Raw genomic sequence first — 27,340 nt, forward strand, 5'->3', positions numbered from 1 at the left:
TTAACACCTGACCGCTGTGTATGCATTATGTCAGCACCGTCACGTAACAGCGACATAGCGTACAGTTAGCACATGGCATGATAGGATGGTGTGTGACACAACTGTGAGCCACCCCCTGCACACATACATCTAGACAGGTGGTTCACCACGTTATGTACACACATCCCTCCATATGTGCTGTTTGTATGTCACCGTATACAGATGTCAATGATGGGTCTGCATTGCGTCTGCATGTCATAGGTAGGTGCAACTATGTTACGGACATCGACCACTGCACATGCATGTTTGCTGCATGCACAGTACAGATGTCACATGTGTCTCCTGTTGCCATGTTTGTATGCATTGCTATTGTTGGACATGTGTGTTGACATACATAAAACATGGACTGCGGTATGATATCACAGGTGTCACAGGTGACCAGTACAAGGGTATGTGTCCCGGTCAACACTGCTACCCCCTGTAGTGTGAGCATTCAGCAGACATGGGCCCACATTCAATCCACGTGTCTAGCATTGATTAGGCCAGTGTTATGCACGAGGTACATCAAAGGCCATGTATGTATGTGTTGTGTGTGCAGTCCATGCACACATCCACACAATCACATGTATGACATACCCAGACGTGTGTTCATTGGTGTACAGCAACAGTCAGGTGTTACAGCTGTGTAAGGGCCATGGTATGTCTTGAGCCGACCTGTTCATGTATACTGGTATCATTGCAATGCATAACACCTGTTGGATCCCTGTTGGTACGTGTGTACTCTGCACAGCTGGTGTACACCGCTGTACAGCCCAGTGGTCATGTGTCACATGGTGTTGTTGGACCGTAAGGCTGTGTAGTGCTGCACCAAAGACATGGTGCTGACTTGACAGCTACAGTGTACACTGCAGTGTGTACATGTGTGACCTGCACCTGTGACAGCTGTGATGGCAGCTGTGTGTGTACAGGTCACTGCATGTGTGACCGCCCTGTGCATGAGGGCAGTTATACCTTACTGTGCCCTTCTGTGTGTACACTCCATCTGCATGCAAGATTGCCCTTTGCAACAGCTAAGTCTGTGAGCATGCCCAGTACGCCATTGTGTAGATGGACACACAGTACATTCCACACTGCGCCCCTCCGTGATTAGACTCCGTGTGCATGCAAGATGGCCCTTTCCAAAAGCTGAGTGTGTGAGCATGCCCAGTACGCCGTTGTGTAGATGGACGCACAGTACATTCCACACTGCGCCCTTCCGTGATTAGACTCCGTGTGCATGCAAGTTGGCCCTTTGCAACAGCTAAGTGTGTGAGCATGCCCAGTACACCATTTTGTAGATGGACACACAGTACATTCCAAACAGACGTGTGATACTAAGTGTGTGGGCATGGCCATTGACATCCTGTATAGCCATGGTGGTCATCCAGGCACCAGATGTCCAATTCCAATGTCACGATGGATGCCTACATTGAACACACTTGTTGCTCTCTCGAAGGGTGTACTGTCTGTGGCGTATCCTGTATCTATTCAGTGTTGTTGTGCTCCGTAGATATTTAGTTGGCTCGTTGACAGCACTGGGGTGTTTGTGTACGTCTACCTTGGGACGGTAATATGCTTTCAGACCGCTCACTCTCTAAACATTCCCTATCGGCATCTTTGCCTTTGCGGATGATGTCACCCACCTAGAAGTATGCCTCTGGGAGTGCTGTGTTCAGTAATCTCGGTAGCGCGTTCTGTAAATGCGTAATGCTGTAGTGTGTTAGAGTAGGTAGGTGTGTGTTCAACTCCCGGCCCTTCCAAGTGTGTGTGTGTGTGTGTGTGTGTTTCCAGCTGCTTGGGGACACAGTAAAGCCTTTAGATGCCTCACAACACATACATTCCCTATCGGCGTCTTTGCCTTTGCGGATGATGTCACCCACCTAGCAGTATGCCTCTGGGAGTGCTGTGTTCAGTAATCTTGGTAGCACGATCTGTAAATGCGTAATGCTGTAGTGTGTTAGAGTAGGTAGGTGTGTGTTCAACTCCCGGCCCTTCCAAGTGTGTGTGTGTGTGTGTGTGTTTCCAGCTGCCTGGGGACACAGTAATGCTTTTAGATGCCTCACAACACATACATTCCCTATCGACGTCTTTGCCTTTGCGGATGATGTCACCCACCTAGAAGTATGCCTCTGGGAGTGCTGTGTTCAGTAATCTCGGTAGCGCGTTCTGTAAATGCATAATGCTGTAGTGTGTTAGAAGAGGTAGGTGTGTGTTCAACTCCCGACCTTTCTGTGTGTGTGTGTGTGTGTGTTTCCAGCTGCCTGGGGACACAGTAAAGCTTTTAGATGCCTCACAACACATACATTCCCTATCGGCGTCTTTGCCTTTGCGGATGATGTCACCCACCTAGAAGTATGCCTCTGGGAGTACAGTGTTCAGTAATCTCAGTAGCGCGTTCTGTAAATGTATAATGCTGTAGTGTGTTAGAGTAGGTAGGTGTGTGTTCAACTCCCGGCCCTTCCAAGTGTGTGTGCTTCCAGCTGCCTGGGGACACAGTAATGCTTTTAGATGCCTCACAACGCATACATTCCCTATCGGCGTCTTTGCCTTTGCGGATGATGTCACCCACCTAGAAGTATGCCTCTGGGAGTGCAGTGTTCAGTAATCTCGGTAGCGCGTTCTGTAAATGCGTAATGCTGTAGTGTGTTACAGTAGGTAGGTGTGTGTTCAACTCCCGGCCCTTCCAAGTGTGTGTGTGTGTGTGTGTGTGTGTGTGTGTTTCCAGCTGCCTGGGGACACAGTAAAGCTTTTAGATGCCTCACAACACATACATTCCCTATCGGCGTCTTTGCCTTTGCGGATGATGTCACCCACCTAGAAGTATGCCTCTGGGAGTGCAGTGTTCAGTAATCTCGGTAGCGCGTTCTGTAAATGCGTAATGCTGTAGTGTGTTACAGTAGGTAGGTGTGTGTTCAACTCCCGGCCCTTCCAAGTGTGTGTGTGTGTGTGTGTGTGTGTGTTACAAGCTGCCTGGGGACACAGTAATGCTTTTAGATGCCTCACAACACATACATTCCCTATCAGCGTCTTTGCCTTTGTGGATGATGTCACCCACCTAGAAGTATGCCTCTGGGAGTGCTGTGCTCAGTAGTCTCGGTAACGCGTTCTGTAAATGCATCATGCTGTAGTGTGATAGGGTAGTTAGGTGTATGTTCGATTCCCAGGTCTGCCAGGTGTGTGTGTGTGTGTGTGCATGCTCCCATCCGCCTGGGGACTCCGGTTATGCTTTTAGACGCTTCGCAACACGGATGTATCCTGCTGACGTCTTTGTCTTTGCGGATGTTGACACGCACCTAGTAGAATGCCTGTGTGTCTGCTGTGTTTAGTAATCTCGGTAGCGTGTTCTGTAAATGCGTCATGCTGTAGTGTGATAGGGTAGTCATGTGTAGGTTCAATTACCAGCCCTGCCACATGTGTGTGTGTATGTCTGTATCTCTCTCTCTCTCTATATATATATATATATATATATATATATATATAAAATCTATTTTCTGCCCATAACTCTGCTCTTGCATGGACAGCTGACTGTTTCATGTATCGCATATTTGCATAGCTTTCACATACCAATGGGGTATGTTGCAACTCCCAACATTGTCCATGCAACGTCCATGTTACGGGCGGTGTTACACGCCCTTACAGGCGTTTGCTGTATATCTTGGCAGACATCTATCCATGCTGTACTCTCACTGTACTCGTACACGCCGGAGGCTTCATGTATCATGGCCTAGTTTTGATGTGTGTATGTCCATTTGTGCTGTGTGCATGGCTCTGGGTATGTCCCACTATCATCATTTGTAAAGGTGACAGCCCTATAGGTTCTTCATGTAGACTGCTGTGTCATTTGACATGTCAACACATACCTGCGGACAGTACTGCACGTCCTACTGCAGCGCTTTTCATACCTTCTGCGTTATCTTGCAGTCGATATTGCTGTTTCCTCACACATGGATCTGTTTCTGTTCATACCACTCCACCTCCTAGAGCAAGTTGCTGGACAAGGCCTTATCTGATAGTGGGACACATATGGGCAGTATTGACATGTTGCTCTTACAAACGTAGATAGTTGACACAATAATAGGTTTTGCATTAGTATGGCTTTTCTGTCGGATTTGGTGTCTTACTCACATGTTTGTCATTATTTCATGTCTTCAGTTATCATGAAAGTGCCAGAATGTTACTGTTGTTACATGGAATACACCAAACATATGAGGCAGAACTCTGCACATTCTGCGTAAATCTGTACAGTTGCGGAGTATGTGTCTGTAACAAAATATCAACTTTCTGACACCAATACACACACTGTATGGCGGCATCACAGGCCATATGCCATTACATTTATATTGCAGGACACACCCACCCAGACAGTTGTATTCCTCACACAGGCCAACAGCTGCTTATCCACACTAATTGGTCTATCATGTACCATATGTGTGTGCCGGTATTTGCGCTTTCCGTCAGTGGCAGAGCTCACGTACGTGTCTGGGGGACTGGACATTGTTACGGTGACACTGCATGACACCCTGAGGGACACATTACTTTTGTGTCTATTAACCTTCCACACTGACATTCACAAGGCATACGTTGTCATTCACATTTGTCGGAGTACATGCGTGTGTCTAGTACATGTTTTCTCATTTGTCCTGCTGTCTTTCTTCTCACCTGTCCACCTAGTATCACTAGTTCTGTACATGTATTTTGGACAGGTTACCTTCATACCCCTAACCTGTACACATTATGGGTGAACGCCCTGACGTTTGACCTTGTTACATTTTTCATAGTGATGTGCCTTTCTGGTAAATTGCTGGCAAGGCATTACGGACTGTGCGGTAGATAATAGTGACTGACATTTCCATTACATGATTAGTAACACTCATAACATCCGTATTCATGGGTACGCCAGTATTCTCACGATGTTCTGACTTTGTCTGGGGTATATCTAATATAGTCCCTATTTGTATTTCATGTACTATGCCTTAGTGCAGCTGTGTTATTCTGACAGTTTGCCAGTTATGGGTACTATCTTGGTCGTACGCATGTCCATCCATGATAATCGCCTACATGACACTGATATAGGGCCCTACATATTGCCAAAATGGTTTCCGCAATATCCAGTGGATGGTTTGCCCCATTATTGAGAATATAGGTGTATGCTATACCCACATCATTCCCACGGGGCGGGCCTACGAAATTCCTGCCAAACAACACCTAGGCCCATTTCTGCGTACCCATGATTCCCATACCTGACAACCCTCTACAGTACCCATTACACATGTTTAATGTGTACGGTACTGAAGTGCGGAGACACTTATATGCACTCCCCACTCTCCGGATATCAGTTCGTACGTCATACATTCTATCGACACATGTGTCGTCACCCTTGCACCTGATACTGTTGCATGTACAGCTATTTCGTATTTGCTGCGGTCACTTCTTTTGCGTCAATGTCGGTTGACACTACGTAAGATTCAATTTTTGGAGTCCTGCAATGGACACCTATCTGCATGTTTAAAGTGTAGAACTTGCTGGACTGTCACTTTCTGGCCAATGGTTTGGAATGCTGCAGTTTATTCACCTTTCCTGCATGTCTGTTTGTCTACCCATATTAGATATAAAGTCGCCTATTTATGTACATATGTCATATCTATGGGACATATGTCTGTTGTGTATACATATATACATGTACAATCCTCATTTCATAACTTGCTTTGGTTTACGTCTGTGGATTATGTGTATACACATATATCTATATCCATACCATACCTTTCCACTATACAGATTGTCGCAGAGTGTACAGCTGCTTGCCCCTTTATCTTTGCTGTGTTTTAAATAAACCTGTGTCTATCTGGCAATGTCGTGGCATTTCATTTGAGACTTACAGTGGGGATTTCTGGCAAGCAGTTCAGGTTACGACTGCATACCCTTCAGAGAATCCATGCTACTGACACACCCGTTATTCTATCCACTTTCTATGTTTGTTCTGGCACATATCTGGTGTTGGTCACTATTTGTACTGGTAGTTTGCATGGCTTTGTCCGGTTTCATACTTTACGAGGTTAACAGGTTTGAGCCATGTATAACTAACATGGGGGAAACAGCATTCATTTACTATGCTGTGAGCGGATCACACACGCACAGGCGCACTTGCATTTCCTTATTGTGGGTTATGCGCAGGCGTGCATGCATATCCTTATTGTGGGTTACATATGTTTACTAAGTCTTTGTGCTTACGTGGGCTTTATTATGTGTGACAGTACCAGTAATTATCTGTAATACGGTTAACGGACGTTTGCGAAACACACGTTCACCTTTACATATTTAACTGTCTGTACAGCACAGACGCATTCATTACACTTTCACATTATATGTGCTGTAGTCGTTGTTCAACCGGGACTGCATTCACGTTGGCCGGATGCTGTAACCACTATACGTTTGGTGTTCTGACTCATTTATATGCATACCCATAGTACATAGCTACATTTACATATGCCTCACTGCTTCACTTACATCACAGGCATCCATTCTCCTGCTGGGAAAAATGCGGTACTACATGTTACACATTCCCTATTCCCTACTGCTCTGGACCCACGCTGCATATTTCATCACTGCAGGGATATTCAGAACCCAAAGGCTTATAGTCCTGACACATACATGTCTTTAATTGTCAGGGTGTTCATGTGGTGATCTGGGTTTAGGCTTGTCCGCCTGGTAAACGGAACTGCCCTGACCATGTTCAAATGTCAGACAAAGCACATGGACAGGGTTTGTCCATTTTAAACATTTAATCTGTGTTTACAGACACAGGTGTTTGGGCACCTATCAGCAGCTTATGATGTTGGCAATACATAATATGAGTGGGGGCGGTTATGACCACGGTGAGTGGTGTTCCCATTCACATTTGACTATTTCCTGTATTCATTCTTATGAGGGTTATTATTTTACACATGACTTAACTATGAATTAACTGTGGGTATGCAGTAGTACAGTCAACATATGTGACGGCTTGTTACAGTATATATGTACGGACCTCTGTAATACTGGGGACTACCCCACATCCTTCACAACATTTCCTGCTTATGTAAATACTATTATTCCTTGAACTTTCGAAGCTTGTGAGAGCAGTAATTACATCTGTCCCTATTTGTCCACCCATCCTTTTAGGCTTTGTCCAGGTTTTGTTGCTGTAATAGGTTGAGAGGTGGTGTCGGTATGTGATTGAGTTGAATATATACTGTCGATAATTCAGTGGGGAGTAGGGTTACCACTTGTTCCTCTTTGCGAGGGAGGTCCCACTTTGGACAGTTGTGTCCTGCGATGACACCTAAGACATGGCAAATGTCCTGTGATTTTAAGACAATAATATATTTCTTCATTTCTGTACTAGTTGCATGATACAGGTATTTTGTATCTGGTACACATAACTATTATTTGGGATAGCATAAGCTATTCAAATGCTATGGCATTAGCTTTTATCTTGGCATACACGTGTAATTCTGTACTTTGCACAGGGCGGGGGTATGTTTTATCCTGCAAATTCTCACATTTCTACAAGTGATGTCCCACCTTGGCCATCTGAACAGGTGGCAACCCTAGTGGGGTGACCTGCATGGTGGACAGCTGTTCCATCCTGCGTAGTATGAATTGCATGTCTGTGTAGATACTGAACAGTACCATGACTACACATACATGTTTTGTCCAGATGTGTAAAGTAATGGACACCGTGGCGTGTAAACAACTCTGAGGTTTCAACAGGTTACTTATCCCACGCAGGATGTACACACATTTTGCCATAACATTAACGCTCGGGCATTTGGATTTACGTACCTGTGATGGGATGTTTACAAACGTGGGATACATATTTGCAATCCGGACACTGCCTAGGATGATACTTCCTACTACATATGGGGAATACCCACTATGTGTAGGTGTACGGATGCGCAAGGCTGGTAGCTGGATTTGGTGGACATTCAGACATGGGTGCGGCTTATGTGCTATACAGGGATTGTTGCGTATTGCATTTGCATGCATGGGTTCTACTTTTGGATATCCCAGTTCCGCATATAGCATCCTATGTGTATGTGATGGTTACGTTCCTGTTCATGTGTATAGCACATTTTAATATACATATGTTTGTGTGTGTTTGGTATACAATATGGACTGTCAGGTTTCTTTACGGTTGTTATATAGCCACAACTGCCCTGCTGTGTACTATGACTACCACTGTGGGACTGCTGGTGACCATACCCATGGGGCTAGACGTGTGTATTGGCGGCGCGCTGACATGATGCGCTTCACTTCCACTGGGTATAACTTCTGACAGTGCAGTATATTACGGACACACGATTTTAAATGTCATTTGTTCCATGGACGGAAACTCATATTATGTTGCGTGCATTTCTGTTTTGTTCTCCATTTTGTGTGGCCGGGAACTGTCTTGCATGCTTTGCATACGTTTCATTATCCACGGACACTGATAGGTACGATTACTATTGCAGGCAGGCTATAATATTCAGCAGTTTAGGTTGCTCATCGCCAGCCGACATTGACACGCCTCCGGGCGCAGCTTAGTAACGCCCCATGCACTCGCGCACGAGTCCTATGCACGTGGATGTGGTAGCGGCGCACCTTCATTAATATGCATACGACACTACTGCACCATTTATACGCCGCACGGCCGGCGCAGGCCTTACACCGGCCTTGCGCTGAGCTTCATGAATCCGGGGGCATATCTCTTCTATAACTATACATATATATATATATATATATATATATATATATATATATATATATATATATATATATAAATGTGTTCAAGTTGCAGGAAAGCCTACATTTTTGGAAGATTTTGGTATAACTCCTGGCGCTAATAAGAGCCATTAATGTATTCCAAATTAGAATGTACAAGTTTGGAATGTCTAGCAAATGCCTAAAAAGGACACTATGGGGCATCAAAGGCTTTAAACAAAATGCAAAAGCCCTGGTAATAGTAGTGTGGTCATCCCTGGCAAAGCAAGAAAGCTTAACTAGTTCCATTTCACTCAAAAAAGGATTCTTACCTTAAGTTCAAGTTGATTTTTAAGTGCCCAAATTGAAGCACTGTTGCAAATATATGAAATACACTGATAATTACAGTATGAAAAGCAAACAACAAACTGACAAAGTTTGATAAATGTGGCAGATTTTGAGTGAGTGCTTAAAACCATCAAGCACTGAAATCAATTTAAGCCAATCAGGCAAGAGATTCTACATGTAGGGCCCCTGGTACACAAAGGAGCAAGCCCCAGAGGTATTAAGGTGGACCCTGGGAACCTCAGGCAGTCCATATGAAGAGGAATGTAAAGTGTGCATGGGTCTGTTCTAGCAGAGAAGTTCCTTAAGATAAGGAGGACTAAGTTGTGGAGAGCTAGATAAACCAAGACAGGGTTTTAATAAGCCATGCAAGATCAGATGGGCAACCAGTGCACTCTCTGCAACACTGGCAGATATGGTGGAGTCTTAGCACGTCAGTTAGTAGCTGGGGAGCAAAATTCTACATCAGTTGTAATTAGTCAGACTCAGTATCTGGAAACTTGGCATGCAAGTGAGCATCCAAAGAACAACAGTTTTTTGCAACATATACAGCATTCCCTTTGGAGGAAGGATTTATGGTACTGTTAAAGAAACTAGCTATTTCTGTACACTTGCTGACATTAAAGCTGAATAGAAAACTGTAATGCTGAGAGGATATGTGTTTTAGTCAAATATGCAGCTAAACAATGACAGCAAATATAAATGTGTGTCATATTACAAAAGGACCAGAGAAGACCTCATTTTCAGTGAATCAGGGTGGCCCTGTTATGTCTAGTAAAAGGCAGTTTAAGTACACCATAAAAATGCATAATAGAAACACAAGGACTGGGGAATTTAAAGTTGGTAACCAGGTGTTGGTTTTGATTTCTTCAGCAAGAAACAAAATTTCCACTAACTGGCAGGGTTCATTTAAGATAGCAGAGAAAGTAAAATGAGGTAACTGGCAGAGTTATACAGAATGACAGAACAAGGCCAGAAAATAAATACCATATTCACATCACAAAACCATGGAGGAAACACAAAGCTGTGTAGTTAGAGTATCCCCAAAAATAGTGAGTCTGGCGAAGAAAGAATACTAGCTTATGTGCCTGTAGTTCTGGTAACTGACACCCTATCTAAGCCACAGAAACAAGGACTAAGGAAGCTTTTCTTAGGGAGCAAGGAGGTGCTTTCAAAACTATTTTACAGAATACATTTGGTTCAAAACTATAGTATGACTGTCCATGAAGAAAGGCTAACTAACAACCCTATACGCATAAAGGCCATACAGAAAGTAATAAGAAAATTACTAAGTAGACATAACTGGGGTAAAAGGGGTTAAAAGAGGGCAAGAGTCTTGACTTCACTAGGTAGGCTGCAACCATTTAAGCACAGAAGGCACAAAAAACACCCAGTAGGCATGAAACAATAGTGTTGTGGGTTTCACCAGTTAGAAGAATACAAATTAACATAAATATGTAAATATTGGTATAATTTAATGCTTGTTACTCAAAAATATATAAACAAAATGCTGTGTTCTTCCAATTTAAGTCAATGAATTGTTCAGTTGTATCTGTTACTTTAAGAGTAGAGAGGAGCTTGTCTATGTTAGTAAGAAGAAGCTTGATGAATGAGCATTTGGAGACAATATAAAAAGTGGAACTGGATGTATATTTTAGTTAAAACTGCAAGACTTTCCTTTGTTTGGAAGAACTTGCATTTGAGTTTGCTTGTACATAAAAAAATGGCACTATTTTTTATAAAGACTGGTGGTCTTACCTGCATCAATTGTAAATATGATCATACACATACACACACACACACACACACACACACACACACACACGCACGCACGCACGCGCACACACACACACACACACACACACACACACACACACACACACACACACACACACACACACACACACGCACGCACAGTTGCTGCTGTTGCTGTACATTCCTTGCTCTGCATCCATCCCCCAGCTAGCAGTCTGGTTCCTGGACTTCTAGTTGAACCCAGATAGCCACTATTGCAGTTGGGAGCTCTCCCTCTGTGCCAGTGAATCAGCCTAACATAACAAAAGAAATGTCCAGTTTTGTTTCAGTCAGGTCAGTAGTGGCACAGCTAACACAAAGAAGTAAGGCTATGAATTGTCACTAAGTTACTTACTGTGGTACAGAGTTTGATTCCCTCAGCTTTCATTTGCCTACTATGTGACTTTGAAGAAGTTACTTAACCAGGCAGTGCTCTGAGGCAATTAAGAATTTTGGCTAGGCTCATTACTAGTCTCTTGGATTGCATGCCTCGTAACTAACTATGAATTAAAACGTTATATTATGGTTAATATTCTACAATGCATTTTCTATGGTTGATCGCATTCCTCCATATCACTTTTAAATAAATCAGATATAAACTGATAGTGTTCCTTCAAAACTGTTTACCTAGTCAAGTCAAAAGAGGATTTCTAAACAGTTACAGTATTCTGTAACTGTTTAGAAATCCTCTAAACAGAGATGAGTACTTTTTCATACAAAGATACCACTCTTACAGTTAAATGCACCCACTGGATGTCTAAAATCTGTTGTAATACAAACTGGACTGTAAATGCCCGATACAGATGGAGTTCTTTGCAGACATGCTAAGTCTATAAAGTGTTGGTCCTAATTGCTGAGATGCAATCATTCTCCAATAACAATCTCCAGCCCAGTCAATGTTCATATTCCCTGAGGCATGACTGAACAAGTCAGACCTCAGTAAACCCAGTGTGAGGAGAACTGTTGTCCACATCAACACTGATCTTGAAAAATTGTAAGAAAAAACATTTATTTATTTTAAGGGAAAGCCTCAGTGCCCCTCATACATGGGGGGGGGGGGGGGGGGCTGTGTCACCTGCACTCTAAATTACATAATTCAAGACTACCTAAGATCAGAAGAAACTACACATCTGTTGCTGTGGTAGTCTCCAAAAAAAATCAAACTGTTACATGATGCTACTGGCCTCCTTGTTTTGCAAATGTTGAGTCAATTAAGTTAGCATTTGGACTGATATGCAAAATGTCTTTTGCAGTACAGACACTCAAGCCAGAGCACAGAAGTCAGGTCAAATATCCATACTAGTCAGGAAGAAAAGACTCTTTCAGTTGATATTATTCAGGACAATCAGAATATATGTGAAGAAACTTTGGATATGTTTATCAGCACTGTTATTGCTATCCAGGATTCCAGAATTTCTACGGACTGTTGTTATTTATCGGCACTGTTATTGAAGACAGTATTCAGATATTGTTAGCATCTAATAAAGCATTATTAACTGAACTACAGGATGTGTAGAATTTATTCTGAATAGCACAAAAAGACTTGGCCCATAAAGGAGAAACTGGCACCTGTTCAGCACGTTTGGGTAATTTTACAAATAAAAACTTTCATTCCAGTGTCATTTCAGTTGTTTCTTGTTAATGTCAGTATACCACAGTCTTATCAATTCTTTCAAGCTGTTTCCTTAAATATAATAATAATAAAAAAAGTCACATTTGGTATGTTCTACTTGGGGTTCACTGCAGCCATGTATGTCAAAGACATGTATAACTAATACAATTACAATACTGTCAGGCATGAGATAAATGGTAAATCTGGTGATCACATATTTTCTTTTCTTACAGGCTGGTCTGTAAATGTAAACCTGAGTGGAAAGAAGGTACAATATATTTTTCATGAGATCTTATAGCCTTATCCTGTTTGAAGAATTATTCAAAACGAATTCATGTATAAAGATAAATTAAAATAGAAATAGTACTTTAGCATAAATAATATGAAAACAGTGAAATGAGTGTTAAAAAGTCTTACTTTCTGTGAATGATGGAAGTTCTAGGCATCCAGAATCAACCTCATCAGATTTTTCACCGAAGTATTTATGTGGGTTTATGAAAAAATCTGGTTTCATCATTTCTGAGACATCTTGTAATTGTTCGATGTCCAGTGAGCTGAATGTACCTTTAAAAAGCAGAGTTATACTGTAACTGTAAATATTATAAACACACACACACACACACACACACACACACACACACACACACACACACACACACACACACACACACACACACATTCAAAGACATTTTGGTTTAAAATACTGAAATCCATAATACCATTCATCAAAGGAAAGGCACAGTGTTCCTAACCTGCACACACTACTTGACCCTGCATTTCTCCTTAAAGAAACGACCACAAGCTACATCTAGTAGCCTTTATCATGTTCATTGTTGCTTTATTAGGTTTGTACAGTTCCCTCATTTTATATATATTTTCCTAAGTTTGTATGACTCAGAAGTCAAACAGCAGACTACAGAAAGTCAGTGTGAATGAGATCATCAGTGCATTGTTACACTAGGTTGCTGCAGTAAAGAAACTGGAAAATCTATTTTCCCCCAAGCTCCTGTGACCTCAGAATTGGAAAAAGAAGTAATAAGGTAAATGGGGTACAACCCCTGCACAGAAGTGTTGGGGAGCTCTGTCACTCCAGAACACTCATTTCATTCTTCTTATTGCATTTCATGCATTCATTTTCTTACAAAATGACACTCAAAATGGTGACTGTTGAGCTAATAATCATTAGGAGCTTCATCTGCTCATACTTGCAAGCAATAAAAGATCAAACTGGGATGGACCTCTATTACACTGTTAAAACATGAGTTGCCCACTGTTTCATATCTTGCTACCCCCTTAATGCATGCTGCAATACATAGAGTATTAACCCTTTTTTCCATCTTACTTTTAAAATCTATAGCATGTGGTACAAGACTGTTGACCGCTGGAGAGTCTACATACTGCTTCTTGGAAGTTAGATTGTGATTAGTAGTTTGTTTTGCTACTAGTAAGAAAAGGAGCAGAGGGACATTATTTCCTAGACATCCTAAAATCCTTAGGAACCATCTTGAGAATATTACTACCGATTTGTTCCTGGTTACAGAAGGAGTAGAGTGACATTGATTCTTGACACTCTCTCTCTATCTCTCTCTGATTGGGCAGCATGTGTGGAACTTTCATGACTGGTCTGGTTGCCATTTTGGTGGAAATGTTTCCATTTTTAATTTTGGAACTGTACAGTTTGGCTTTCTGTTGTACTGAACTGCTGTACATCTTGTGCAGTGCATGTACCAAAAGAAGACTCTAACAAGTGTCACTCCAGAACACTCATTTCATTCTTCTTATTGCATTTCATGCATTCATTTTCTTACAAAATGACACTCAAAATGGTGACTGTTGAGCTAATAATCATTAGGAGCTTCATCTGCTCATACTTGCAAGCAATAAAAGATCAAACTGGGATGGACCTCTATTACACTGTTAAAACATGAGTTGCCCACTGTTTCATATCTTGCTACCCCCTTAATGCATGCTGCAATACATAGAGTATTAACCCTTTTTTCCATCTTACTTTTAAAATCTATAGCATGTGGTACAAGACTGTTGACCGCTGGAGAGTCTACATACTGCTTCTTGGAAGTTAGATTGTGATTAGTAGTTTGTTTTGCTACTAGTAAGAAAAGGAGCAGAGGGACATTATTTCCTAGACATCCTAAAATCCTTAGGAACCATCTTGAGAATATTACTACCGATTTGTTCCTGGTTACAGAAGGAGTAGAGTGACATTGATTCTTGACACTCTCTCTCTATCTCTCTCTGATTGGGCAGCATGTGTGGAACTTTCATGACTGGTCTGGTTGCCATTTTGGTGGAAATGTTTCCATTTTTAATTTTGGAACTGTACAGTTTGGCTTTCTGTTGTACTGAACTTCTGTACATCTTGTGCAGTGCATCTACCAAAAGAAGACTCTAACAAGTGCACTGAACCCAGCAATATCTGGGACAATATTACTGATGCTACTGCAAAACTACAAATACTACTGCAGTACTACTGATACTAGTGATTGCAGGTGAGCCTGTGACTAGCTGTTTAGGAACCAGCTTGGGATTAGTGCTACTCTTTTGCTTTCAGTGAGAGAAGAAACAAAATGTCATTGATAGCTAACTGTGCATAGCTGCAGTGAGAACAGCACTAGTAGCCAGGTAATATCCAATAGGTAAATCACCACTGCTCATCATTCTTAATAGGCCTAATTCTATCTTTTCACTAAGTACTGCAAGATTAGATGCTATCTAGTTTAACTTCAGAGTATCACCATAAATATTTCATCCATAAATCTTCAGTGACTACTATAAAAGTCTCCCTCTGGCCCTTGAGTACTGTGACAAGCCCTAGTCTTCCACCCTCTAGTCACATGGATCAACCGTCTGTTCTCACCTCATTGGTGATCAGTTTCATCACATTAGGTGTACTAAGGCAGTGTAGCATCTGCCATATGCTTACTGACCATTCATCTCCTCCACCAATTGATAGTATAACCTGTGAGAGATGTAACTATTAAGCAGAATGGAGGCACACCTCTTGTATTGACTCACTATCAGTAAGAATCACACCTCCACAATACCACAGCAATCACAACGCACCACTTGGCTCATAGATTATGCTGAGGTTGTAAGGAAAAATTGCCAAAGTTTCCTAGAGCACAGTTTGAAAGATCCCAGCCTTCAGGACACAAAGTAAAAATTACTCATTCTCCACACGCACATACTACAAATGTACACAGAGTCACCAAGGAAGCAGACTTAATCCCGTAAGGCCCACTAAGTCTGCTTTCACATGGAAATGATTTAGTCCTAGGTGGTTCTATAGTTAGGCTTACAGACTTAACACTCACCAGACTGGGCAAGAACAGGGTGACTATAAGCTGTTTGTCTAATGCTCTTGAGTAACTGTGTATGAATATCTGTATTTGTCAGAAACACCATCACTTCAAAATTGCCTGTGACCCTAACCTAGAGCTCCTGGATATCTGAATCACCATTAACAAATCCAGTTATTACTTCATTTCTAGCTACAGATCGCATCAATGTCCCAAGTTGTCATGGAAATGATCTTAATATCACCAAGGGATTAAATATCAAACCAAATTCTTTCTTGTTGGTGATTTTAATTACCCAAGCATTAACTGATGCACCTACACCTCTAAAATGGATATGGTCGCAGTTTATTAGACTTTGTGAGTATGAATACCCTGCAGCAAATATTAACGCTACCTACATGGGACTAATATCCTTGACTTAGTCTTTACCAGCCTAGTGCCTGCTCCTACTCCACCTGCATTTCCTTATCCTTAGTTAAATCTGACTACAAGTCAGGCCTAATGGTACCACCTCACCAGCAAATGAGACCGTGTTTAGTGAATTCACTTGGGCAAACCCTTGCTTGTTGAAGACCTATGTGAAATTTCCAACAACCCCCTACAAATGGACTCCACTGAGAGGGTTGCCACATTCACCTCTGATTTTTACCATCACCTAAACAGCTACATAGAAAAGTCAATACCAATCTCCCTTAAATACCATAGCAAATCCAGAAATAAATCTGTCTGGTGGAACTCTTGTATTAATAAACTGTACAACAAAAGAAGGGAAATAATGAAAAGTCAAAAGAAATCCTTATTCCCCATATCTCAGGAGGTTTACTATCAAAAATGCGGTTCACTTGTTCGATGTTCACAAAATTTCATAGCCTCAAATATTGGAACTAAGGCAACCAAAGTCGAATTTGACTTCTACAGTATGAAATCCCCTCAGCATAGGCAGTATGGACCAGATCCATACTGCACGGCGCTGACACTCATGTTTTTGCAGTGGGGGCAAGCTCCTGTGCACCCCTCACACCCCCTGCCACATATATATTTCAACTTCGAGATCGCACTACAGTGCGGTTAATGGTAACTCTTCCGATCCGCACTGTCCCGTGATCTCAATGTATGCAGACTGCAGGAATACCTTTAGCCGACAGTGTAAAGGTTGACTGTATATTAACAGTTGCTCTTCCAGAGTCGACATTGCAATGTTCTCCTAAAGGTATCTCTGCATTCTGATGATTGCACTTCTCAGTACCACACAAGCCACACTCAACATATTGACAGTAAATCTCTCAGGACCACACTGACACATGCCAGCAAGTAATATAAGAATATCATTAGAAAATATAAAGCAGAATATAAGCTTAAGGTTGATATAAATATCAAAGAAAGCTATACATCTTTCTTCTGTTATGTCAGGAAATTAAGGAATAATGTCTAGTATGAACAAATAGATGGAAGCAAGAAACACAAACGATAAATCCACAGCAACCAGTTTATTGGTTTTAGTGCTTTCGTCAGCCTTAAGCCTCAGACTTCATCAGAAACACCATTAAAAAGCTGTAACATACTTGTATACCATACACCATATCACATGATCACAATACCACTCCCCTTAATTAATAAAAAAATTTAATTAAATTGAATTGATTAAAATTACCAAAATGGTAAATATATAATTTATGTTATGTGAACATCTCCAATAATAAAGCAACATTTTATTAACATCAAATTCTAATAAAATTAGACTGATATAGCAATATATACCCTAAATAGTTAATAAATAAATAAATATATGAATAAATACATTTTTGCATAATATTAATAGATTTGCCAATTTGATTAAGCTTGTGCATTATGCCATAGTAAATAGGAATTTGCATAGCAAAACACATAACCATAAATTAATGCTTTTATACATAAATTTCATGTGCCTGGTTAAATCTCTATGCAACCCCTATTAAAACCAAAGTATACTATTATTCATTTTGAAAAGTTCACTTGTGTGTGTATATATATATATATATATATATATATATATACACACACACACATATATATACATAAACACACGTGTGCACGTATACACGTGCACGTAAATACACATGCACATACTCATGTATACACATGCATACACACACATATATACACAAGTATACCAGTGTGTATACTAAAATGTATACACCCTCACGTAAAGAATTTAAAGATGTCCTGAGTGTGTGTGTAAAAAATGGTCACATATGAAACTCAGATTTTAATTTCAAAAGGCTGGAAACAGACATGGTCTCATTAAGACCGGGGGTGGCCGTTATCACATATTAGAGTTCCATAGCTAATAGATTAGCATAAAATTTTAGTGCTAACTTTATGCACTTAACCAATGTTATTACCACCCACATCACTGAAAATGTAGTTTCCCCTGAAATCATCTTGGGATAAATTTTAGAATTCTTGTTAAAGGCTAAAAATAATACCTGTAAGGGAACAGGCAACATTCTCGTCAGTGACAAGCATTTACTATCTGAGCATCTGTTTAAGCTGTTCAACCTCAGCCTATCCACAGGGTTTGTGCTTAATACATAGAAAAGAACCACTGTGACTGTCCTAAACAAGTGTGGCCCTTCTTACATACCCTGGTAATTACAGACGTATCTGCTTCAACAGCCTTATATGCAAAGCCATGCAATGTATCATAGCAGAACTAATTTTTGCAGCCATAGGCAACTTAACTGATCTACAACCCGCTCAGTTTGGTTTTGAGAAGGAAAGGTTCTTTCTCCTGAATCCAATAAGCTTCTTTGAAATTCTTACAGAGACTGCAGGCAGTGGTCACTCTGTATACCCTGCTTTTCTTGACCTGGCCAAGGCTTTTGACACAATCCCCATGCTATTATTTTTAATAAATAAGACAATCTTAATGTAACCCCTATATTCTTTGCTGGATTACAAACTGGTTATCCAATTGGTTTCAAGTTGTGCAAGCTGCTGGCACCCTCTCTGAATGTAAAATTGTAACTAGTGGGGTGCTGGGCCCTTTCCTGTTTGGAAATAATTTTGCAGATATCCAATCCAGTATCCCAGAATTGTGGTTGGCCAGCTTTGCTGATGACTGCAAGCTTGTCACTTTTATCCAATCCACTGACACTAACCAGCTTCATTAAGGACTGGAATATACACATACCTGATGTGTTAAAAATGGTCTCAGGTTAAAGGCAAAAAAAGTGCAGCATAGCATTGTTCAGCAAAAAAAGCTGTTCCTACCTCTTTTGTTAAAAATGGCCCTCCTCTTCCGAAAGATTCGGTTATAAGAAACTTTTATACTTTTGTGGACAATTCTCTCTCATTCAATCATGTTTTCATCACAATCAGGAAATCCTTCTGTCTGGCTCAGTTTTCAAGTGGATGTGCTCAAGATCCAAAGAAGGCATACTACCATGGTACTGTTCCATTATGAGACTCATCATTGAATAAAATGCCCCTTTTGGTATGTATAAATATAAGGGAGTTGGTATACTGGTTAAGGTGTTTACTTCCCAAACAAGAGGTACCAGGTTTAACTCTCACTAAGGAAAACTGGCTAAACTTAAAATGGTCCAAAAGGACTGCTAGCCTAGTACTTACCTACTCCTTAGGTTGGGTGTTGGCATAATGGTTAAGGTGTCTACCTCACAGTCCCAAGGAACAGGATTTGATTTTCACCTTTGGGGGAAATGACTAGGCTTAAAATGGCCTGCAAGAGTAGCTAGCCTAGTACTTACCTATGAACCTAACTGGAAAGTCCTAAGAATACTAAATCAAGAAAAATAAAGGCCTTAAATCTTTATAAAGTATACCAATAGATTAACACAGCTCTCATTACCCTCAGAAGCCTGCAGACTTCGCTGTGGTGACCTATTTCTCATTTTTGAGCCTTGAAAGACCCATTCCTATGTAACCTCCTATTTCTTTACAAAACCAAGGGCTCAATAAACACCCCACCCCCACTGAGGATGCAAATTTATACCAAGAGATAAACAAAATTTGCATGAGGTACAGGTTCCTATGTCAACATATTCCCAGAATATGGAATAAGTTACCAGTACAGGTCAAAATAGTACTTTGACTACCTTTAAGGCTAGTCTTGATGATTGGATGAGTAGACACAAATTTATAGCAGGGTTATTGTGACAAACCTGTTTGATTTGGGAGGTGAGCACTATTAAGTACATGAAAAAAGGATGCAAGAATTTTTAAGTGAATAATATTTAAAGGTCTGTATGTCTAGGTGTCTTACAGTCCTCATGGCCATTTGCTTAGTTTTGTTCCTATGCTTCTATTGCACCTTTCTACATCCATGCAAGTATGTCAAGTAGTTTGCGGGCACATGCAACAATCTGTATAAAACTATAAAAGTTCTGAGCTCTAGCACCCCAGGGAGACAAGAACCTCTGTGAAGTTTCTAAAGATATGACAGTAAATTAAATGTATGAAGGTATTTTAAGATAACACCACCAAAACAATAGTCAACTAAAGTTTAACAAACTTTAGCAGTGTTTGTTTCTGCAAGGCATTTCACTTGTAAGAAAGGACTCATAATCACTGTTTTCTTCACTTGGAGATCTCCTGTCATATGTCACATTCAAGTATATACTATTGACCGGTGATAATGAGGGTGCTTTTGTTTAGATTCATGGGATTAAATGTCAAAAATATCTGTTTGGAAAATAATAGGAATCAATACATGAAACACATGTCCTTTGTATGCAAATTATTGGCTAGACAACAGTATAGAACTCAGAGGATGGTACAATACTGCACTTGTCTCCATTAGTGGGCTTTTCTGATGATATTATTGCTACGCTGACTGAGGCATGAGCTCTTTTAAAATGTTGTACATAGTTCAGCATACATAAAAATAGGATCCTGTTTGTCAGAACCAATTACCATTACAAAAGGTACAAAACAGGGTTCTCCACTTTACCCTTTGTTATTCACATTAGTAATAGAACCATTAGCAAATTGTGTATGTGCAAACCCAAACATTCAAGGAATTCAACTAGATACTGACCTTGAGTTAAAGATTCAGCTATTTGCAGATGATTTTTTATTGACTTTAAAAGAAGATAATAACACATTAAAAGAACAATGGAAAGCAACAAAAGAGTATAAGAAGATTTCTGGACAATCATTTAATGAAAATAAAACCAATATGCTACTAATAAATATGGACAAAGAAGTATTAAATAAAAAATATCATAAATATCTATCTAAAAATTATATAATAAAATACTTAGGAGTTAAAATTACAAATGACATAGATACAATAGTACAACTAAACTATAAAGAGATTTTAGAGAATATCAAAGAACTCATACAAAAATGGAATAAGCTATTTTTTACCATGGAGGAAATACTATACATAATTAAAATGATTATATTCCCGAAAATTCTGTATTTTATATAAGCTTGCTTGCTACTACCTCCTAAATCATATTTAAAACAATTTGAGGGATTAATCACAACATTCTTATGGTACCCTAAAAAACCTAGAGTTGCCCTAAGACATCATTTTGACAAATGGGAAGAAGGTGGAATAGGCTTACCAGATTTGGAAGGATATATACAATTGTCAGCTTTAAAAAACAGTTTCTCTATGGTTAAACAATTCTGTACTTCCAAATGGAAACTAGTACATGAAAAAATCTGGTTAAAAACCACTCATGATACAATTAATAAACATATGGAAATAGTACCGAATAGCTTACTTTGGTTATTGAAGGAATATATGGCAACAAGGAAACACAAAAACATACATTCTAAATACATTATCAATACCCTAAAGACTTTTATGCACTTTGTAAACAAAAATCCAGATATAAAAGCATGGTCTTTTTTCATATTCCCAGTAGCATATACACAAAATAATATTATAACTCAGGACTCAGTAGCAGTTAATACACTTAGTAAGAAAGGTCCAATTTACTGGCATAAGTTGATAAACACTAATAAAGTACTGATGATAGAGCAAATTATAAGTGAGTTCAACCTTGAAAATAATATGTGGTTAACACTGCAAGGATTAAGACAAACAGTTTTAAAACAACAGGCAATAATGCAGGAGTCTGTTAGGGAAAAGGTTCATAAGTTCACAGAGCAGTTAATAACGTTGATGGAATTTCCCACAGATGGGAAAGGAATTTTATCAATATTGTACAAATTAGTTAAAGAAACAGTATTTCATAATAAACAAAATATATGGAAATACTATCAGTCACTGGTAAAGTGCCAGATAATAAAGATAACAAAATATTCTTATATCTCCAAAACTAACATCTTTATCACTATACTGGCAAACTTTTTACATGGCAATTTATACATAGAACATAGCACCACACAAATTAGAACTAGTATATAACAAAGAAAATAGATGTTGGAGATGTAAATCACAATCAATAGCCAATTGGTAACACGTGTTACAGGCACTTTTCACTGATAATTTTCAACTTACAAAATCTCTAGTTTTATTGAATACATCTGTGCCTTCTTCTGTTCCAAGGAAAAATATGTAATTTTGTGGACTCTCCTTGCTATTGCAAGGAAAAAATATTACACAACTGGAAAGCTGTAATTCCTCCCAATTTTAAACATTTGAAGAACATGGTTTTATCAGTCTTACATTTGGAATTGAAAACAATCTAAGGGAGAACAGAACGACCTGCTTCCTTAAGCATTGCATGGCAGAATGTAAATCAGTGCTGGAAACAGAAGACTGTAATAAATTATATTCTAATTCAAAGACACATTCAAGAAAACAAAGCTTTTTTCAAGTATAGACATCCTATGTAAATAGTTACTTTTGTAATGTTTGTTTTTTGAATTGTTTCTTCACTTTAACTATGTAATTATTTCTTTGATATACATACTGTATATATGTTTATGTTTGTGAAAATCAATAAAAATGTATTCAGTAAAAAAAAATTGGAAAACTGTTGTACATAGTATGAATATTTAGAACATTCTCCCTGGTGGCATATCTCCCCCAAAACCTTTAAATTCTTAATCTGCAATCTTCTTTGGCCAACATGCAGGTACATCCATTCAAAATGGATTTGGGTACAACATAAGCTCTTGCATCACCAAGAGATGTGCATCAAAGTGCAGCACACATTAAAGAACAGCTCAGCTACACCTTAAGTAGAACTCTTCCTCAATATAGAGTGTATTTTCCTAATTACAAAATTACTTCTCATCTGTCACTCATAAGTAAGGAATGACCTAACTGTTTCTCTCCTTCTTTCATATTTCAGTACTGCCCAGCATCCTCAGTTCACACCATTTTGGATATGTATCAGATCTTAAGATGATGATGTCTTTTGGCTTTTCCTGGTTAGGGGTTGCCAGAGCAGAACTCCAGTCTACTAATGATTGGCAGTGGATTTTTACAGTGCCAAGCTTCCAGTCCAACAACCAACCTTCAAAGAAGACACACCCATACCTACCTGCATGTCTATAAACATCACTCGACTGTGGAGAGGACATGCAGACTCCACACAGAAGGCACTCCAGCTGAGAATTGAACCAGAGAATCTCTTGCTGTGAGGCAAGAGCTAACCGCTGCACCACAGCAGCCTATGTATCAAATCTTAAGATACTTTCTACTTATTCTATGAGCAATCAAAATATGACTGTTCAGAATGAAGCTACAGTATCCAAACACCTCAAAACTGCCTGTTTCATGCAAAGTAAGATGACACCTCAAAATAAGTGCTTATTGCAGGGAGCAAGCTGCTTGCACTCCCCAATAAATAAATACCATAAAATAATGCCAAGGCTGCACAACAGTGATGAAAGGGAAACTGTGGAAACTATCAAAAATAGTGCACAGCAGTTTTGAGCAATGAATAAACTTGAGCAGTTGTGATTGGCATAACCAGATCCAGTACTAGGCAACCACCTAGGCAGTTGCCTAGGGCCTGCTGGCCAGGGGGCTTCCACATTTAATTTTTAATTAAAAAAATTAATAAAAAATGCATATCTCTTTGATGGTATACTTTGCATCTGTGAGTGCATCTTTAGTACAATGAATGCATGTGTGACAACATGGATTTAAACATTGGAACTTTCTCTTTCCTGCTGCTGCTTTCGAACAGAATTTAAACATGGAGAATTACTATGGTTTACTGCTGTGAGAGAGATGAACAAACCCATTCATACCTCTCAACTGTACAGATTTTGACAGAATGTCCAGATTTTTGACTCATGTTTTTTGTCTATTCCTCATAAAATGCGTGATTTTCTGGCAAATCAGTGAGTTGATCTGAGAATTGAAGTCACTAAATAATGACATACATTTGAGTTTCAGACTTCAAAACCTTCAGAAAATGTATGTTAACACAAACCCTGTTAGTCTAGCAGCCTTCCAAAAGTTTATAAGAGCAATATTTAAAATCTTTCCCTATTTTTGGGCCTTTGCACCCCCATTTTGTCAGACTTTGTCCAGATTTCTTCCACTAAGAGGTTGAGAGGTATGACATTCCTTCCTTGTGTGTGTGAAATACCCTAGTTAGGGCTGGCAGGTTAGTTAATTACCCTGCTTAGGCTTAAGCCCTGTACCTCGGCTACAGGAAACAAGAGCATTTCTACACCAACTACAGACTGCTCACTTAGTCACTAAGGGGGCATTTTCAGGGAATGTGAATTTCTGAGCATTTTAATGAATTGTGAGCTTCAGTGCATTTTCAAGGAATTGAGTTTCAAAGGAAGAGAATTCAACTGTTGTTCATGCTAGTTCTGTTTTCAGTGTACAACTGCTTTGTTTAGCAAATGGCCATCAGTATTTGTGCTAAAACACTTGAAGCAGTATTAGTAGCATGATAGGTAGTATGTTTGCCTTTGGGGCATAAGGCTGTGGGTTCTACTCCAACACCATGTAAAAGAATTGTGGATACTGCAATGTACGTTAAGGGGGATGGGTGTACTGTACTCCTGAATTGTCATCCTTTGGATAAGATGCCTAGTAGCTACAAACCTGTTGTTAGTTTGCCAGCCATTCCCTAGTACAGTATTATCAACTTATAACTTTTTAAATGTAACATAGGCAATTTATTCTTCAAGGGCAGCAGGCACTGAATTTGAAGATGTTTTGTTTCATTGCTTACTGGAAGAAATGTTCAAAACTACAAATTTAAAACACACTAACAGCTGATGCTGCATTATACAAGCAATAAAATGTAATACAGTCAGGAAGATGAATCAAATAACACATGCATGTATACATGACCCTAAAAATGCTCTGCAAGGGGCCTATGGTTAGAAAACAGCCCAAAGGTAAACTTGATCTGCCACTGGCCAGATGCATTTTCTTTGAATGTGGGTTTCAGTGTTATTTCAAAGAATATGAGTTTCGAGGGTAGAGAAGTTTACTGTTCATGCTAAGTCTGTTTTCATTGTGAGATTGTATTGCTTTGTTTAGCAAAAGTCCTTCAGTGTTTGTGGTATAAAATTTGAAATAAAAGTTTTAAATTAAATCCAAATATCTGTAATGATTGTAGAATTAAATAAGAAAATAGTATGCATACTGACAGGATTGAACAGTGTTTACAGTAAATAGGGAGAAATAGCCAAGTAATAGGACACTAGAATGACTGCGGTGGGCGGGTTGATGTTGGGTGGGAGGCTGATCCATTATCCCTGCATAGGCCCCCATTTGACCATGATCCTGCTCTGCTGATGGGCAGTTAAATTCTGATCCATTTGTCTTCTAGAAGAAACAGAGTAGTCAGGCTTTCTTTAGGAATTTGTCTCCTTGGCTCCCACATCATTAATTTTAAGATTTTTGGTCCAGGAAAACATACACAGCAAGTTGCAGGTAGTCCCAGCATGTTTTTTCTCTCACTTACCCTATAAGCCTATTAATTCTTTGAAGTTGTAGGCTTACTGGAAATAAACAAGCCACAGGTCAACTCTGTTTTCACAGTTGAACAAGCAGCTGAGACTAGAATGGCATAAACATGATACTCTGATTGACTGAGGAAGTGAAGGCAGATGACCAGAAGCTAAAAAAGTATTACTCCTTAAAATAAAGTTTAATTTCAATACTTTTGCAGATGCTTATTGTAGTGCTTTTAAAAGAAAGTTAAAAACACAAACCTATAGGAGACAATGGAATATAATTAGTGGCATTATGACCAGAGATCCTGATTCTGATTTCTGTCATTTTTAAGTCAATTGAAAGAAGATCTGTAGGAGCAGATAGGCTATTATAGTATCATTCTCTAGATATGGAGTGCATTCTGGGAAAGAGAATGCTTAACCAAAAAAAATGATTCATGCAAGTATGTTCTCCCCAAAAGTCATTTAAGAATAAAATGAAGCAACAAATAATAATAACTAATTATCATGCTGCTAAGAGGTTTGTTTCTTTATTTATACATTTGTTGAGCAGGATAGAGCATTGATCCATGTGGACTGTTTACAGGCTCAGCCTAAGAAGAGAGTAACAGAAAAAGAGTTTCAACAGAAAAAAAAAAACAGAAAAAATTGTAATAATGGATGAAGCAGCAAAGAGAACAAAGAAATAACTGCTACAGTATATAATACAGTATATACAATGATTACAAGCATACATTTATGACACAGTCATGGAAGTAATTCTTTCTGGAAGTGCATATTATAGGAAAAAATTAGAAGTAAAACTACAGCATCAAGATAAAAAATATGGCTGGGTTGCAAAGAGCTGCACAACTATTGAAATGAGACTGAATATCTTCACTGATGTCTTTTATACTAGGGAAGTGGACACTATTCTTTTGTTTTTTATTGCAAGTTACTGATCGTGCTGCTTCTGTTTGGTTGTTCTGGGAAAGGGGTGCTGTTATTACACTAGAGAACTTTGTGACAGAAAGTATCAGAAAGTATTTTACTGCTGTTCTGAACATTTCACACACCAGGAAAATAATGTGATAGTGGTAATGCTATATTCCTTGCTGTTTTTAAATTGCTGGGCTTTGTGTGCTATTGCACTCCATCTTACTGGACTACAGTGTGTTGTGCAACTATTCAAACTGGATTTGACCTCCTCCTTATTCCCTGTTACACCTGGGAAGTGGTAATTTTACCACTTTTATTTTTTTGTTACAAGCTACTAATTGTGCTGTTTTTACATGACTGCCCAGGATAAAGGGTTTTGTTTTCTAGCTGTACTCAAGAATACTCAAGAACTCTTTTCTGCACTTAACCTCAACTACTCTATCATCTCACAGCTTAGCATACTCTCCTTCTTTTTTGGCGTTTGTTCATAGGTCTTAACTATCTGCACAGCTCAAGGGGTTCACTGATATAGCTGGACCTAGGGTAGAAAAAGTAAATGAAATATCCATCACCAGTCACATAGCTAACTATATAAATCCTACCTCAGTTGTATCCAGAAATCACTCTTTGGGCAAAAAAACACCAGCTATCTTACCCTGTTTCTTTTATAATACTGTTTGCTACTAGGACCTGGTACAGTGGAACTGCAATCTACCCTCATGCAGTATTTTGCCAGCTTACTAGCACTAGGCAT

General features: G+C 39.5%; 1 protein-coding gene across 1 annotated transcript in view; it reads right to left on the reverse strand.

The window, feature by feature from the left end:
- The window catches only part of WDR49 (WD repeat domain 49), a 983,894-nt gene that overhangs the window by 40,805 nt on the left and 915,749 nt on the right, over positions 1-27,340 (reverse strand). Inside the window, exon 18 of the mRNA XM_044070738.1 lies at positions 12,908-13,054. Within this exon, the coding sequence (XP_043926673.1) occupies positions 12,908-13,054 (147 nt within the window). The remainder of the gene's footprint in view (positions 1-12,907; positions 13,055-27,340) is intronic.

The sequence above is a fragment of the Protopterus annectens genome, chromosome 4.part1 (assembly GCF_019279795.1).
Source record: "Protopterus annectens isolate FY-2018-M chromosome 4.part1, PAN1.0, whole genome shotgun sequence".
Taxonomy (NCBI): Eukaryota; Metazoa; Chordata; order Ceratodontiformes; family Protopteridae; genus Protopterus; species Protopterus annectens.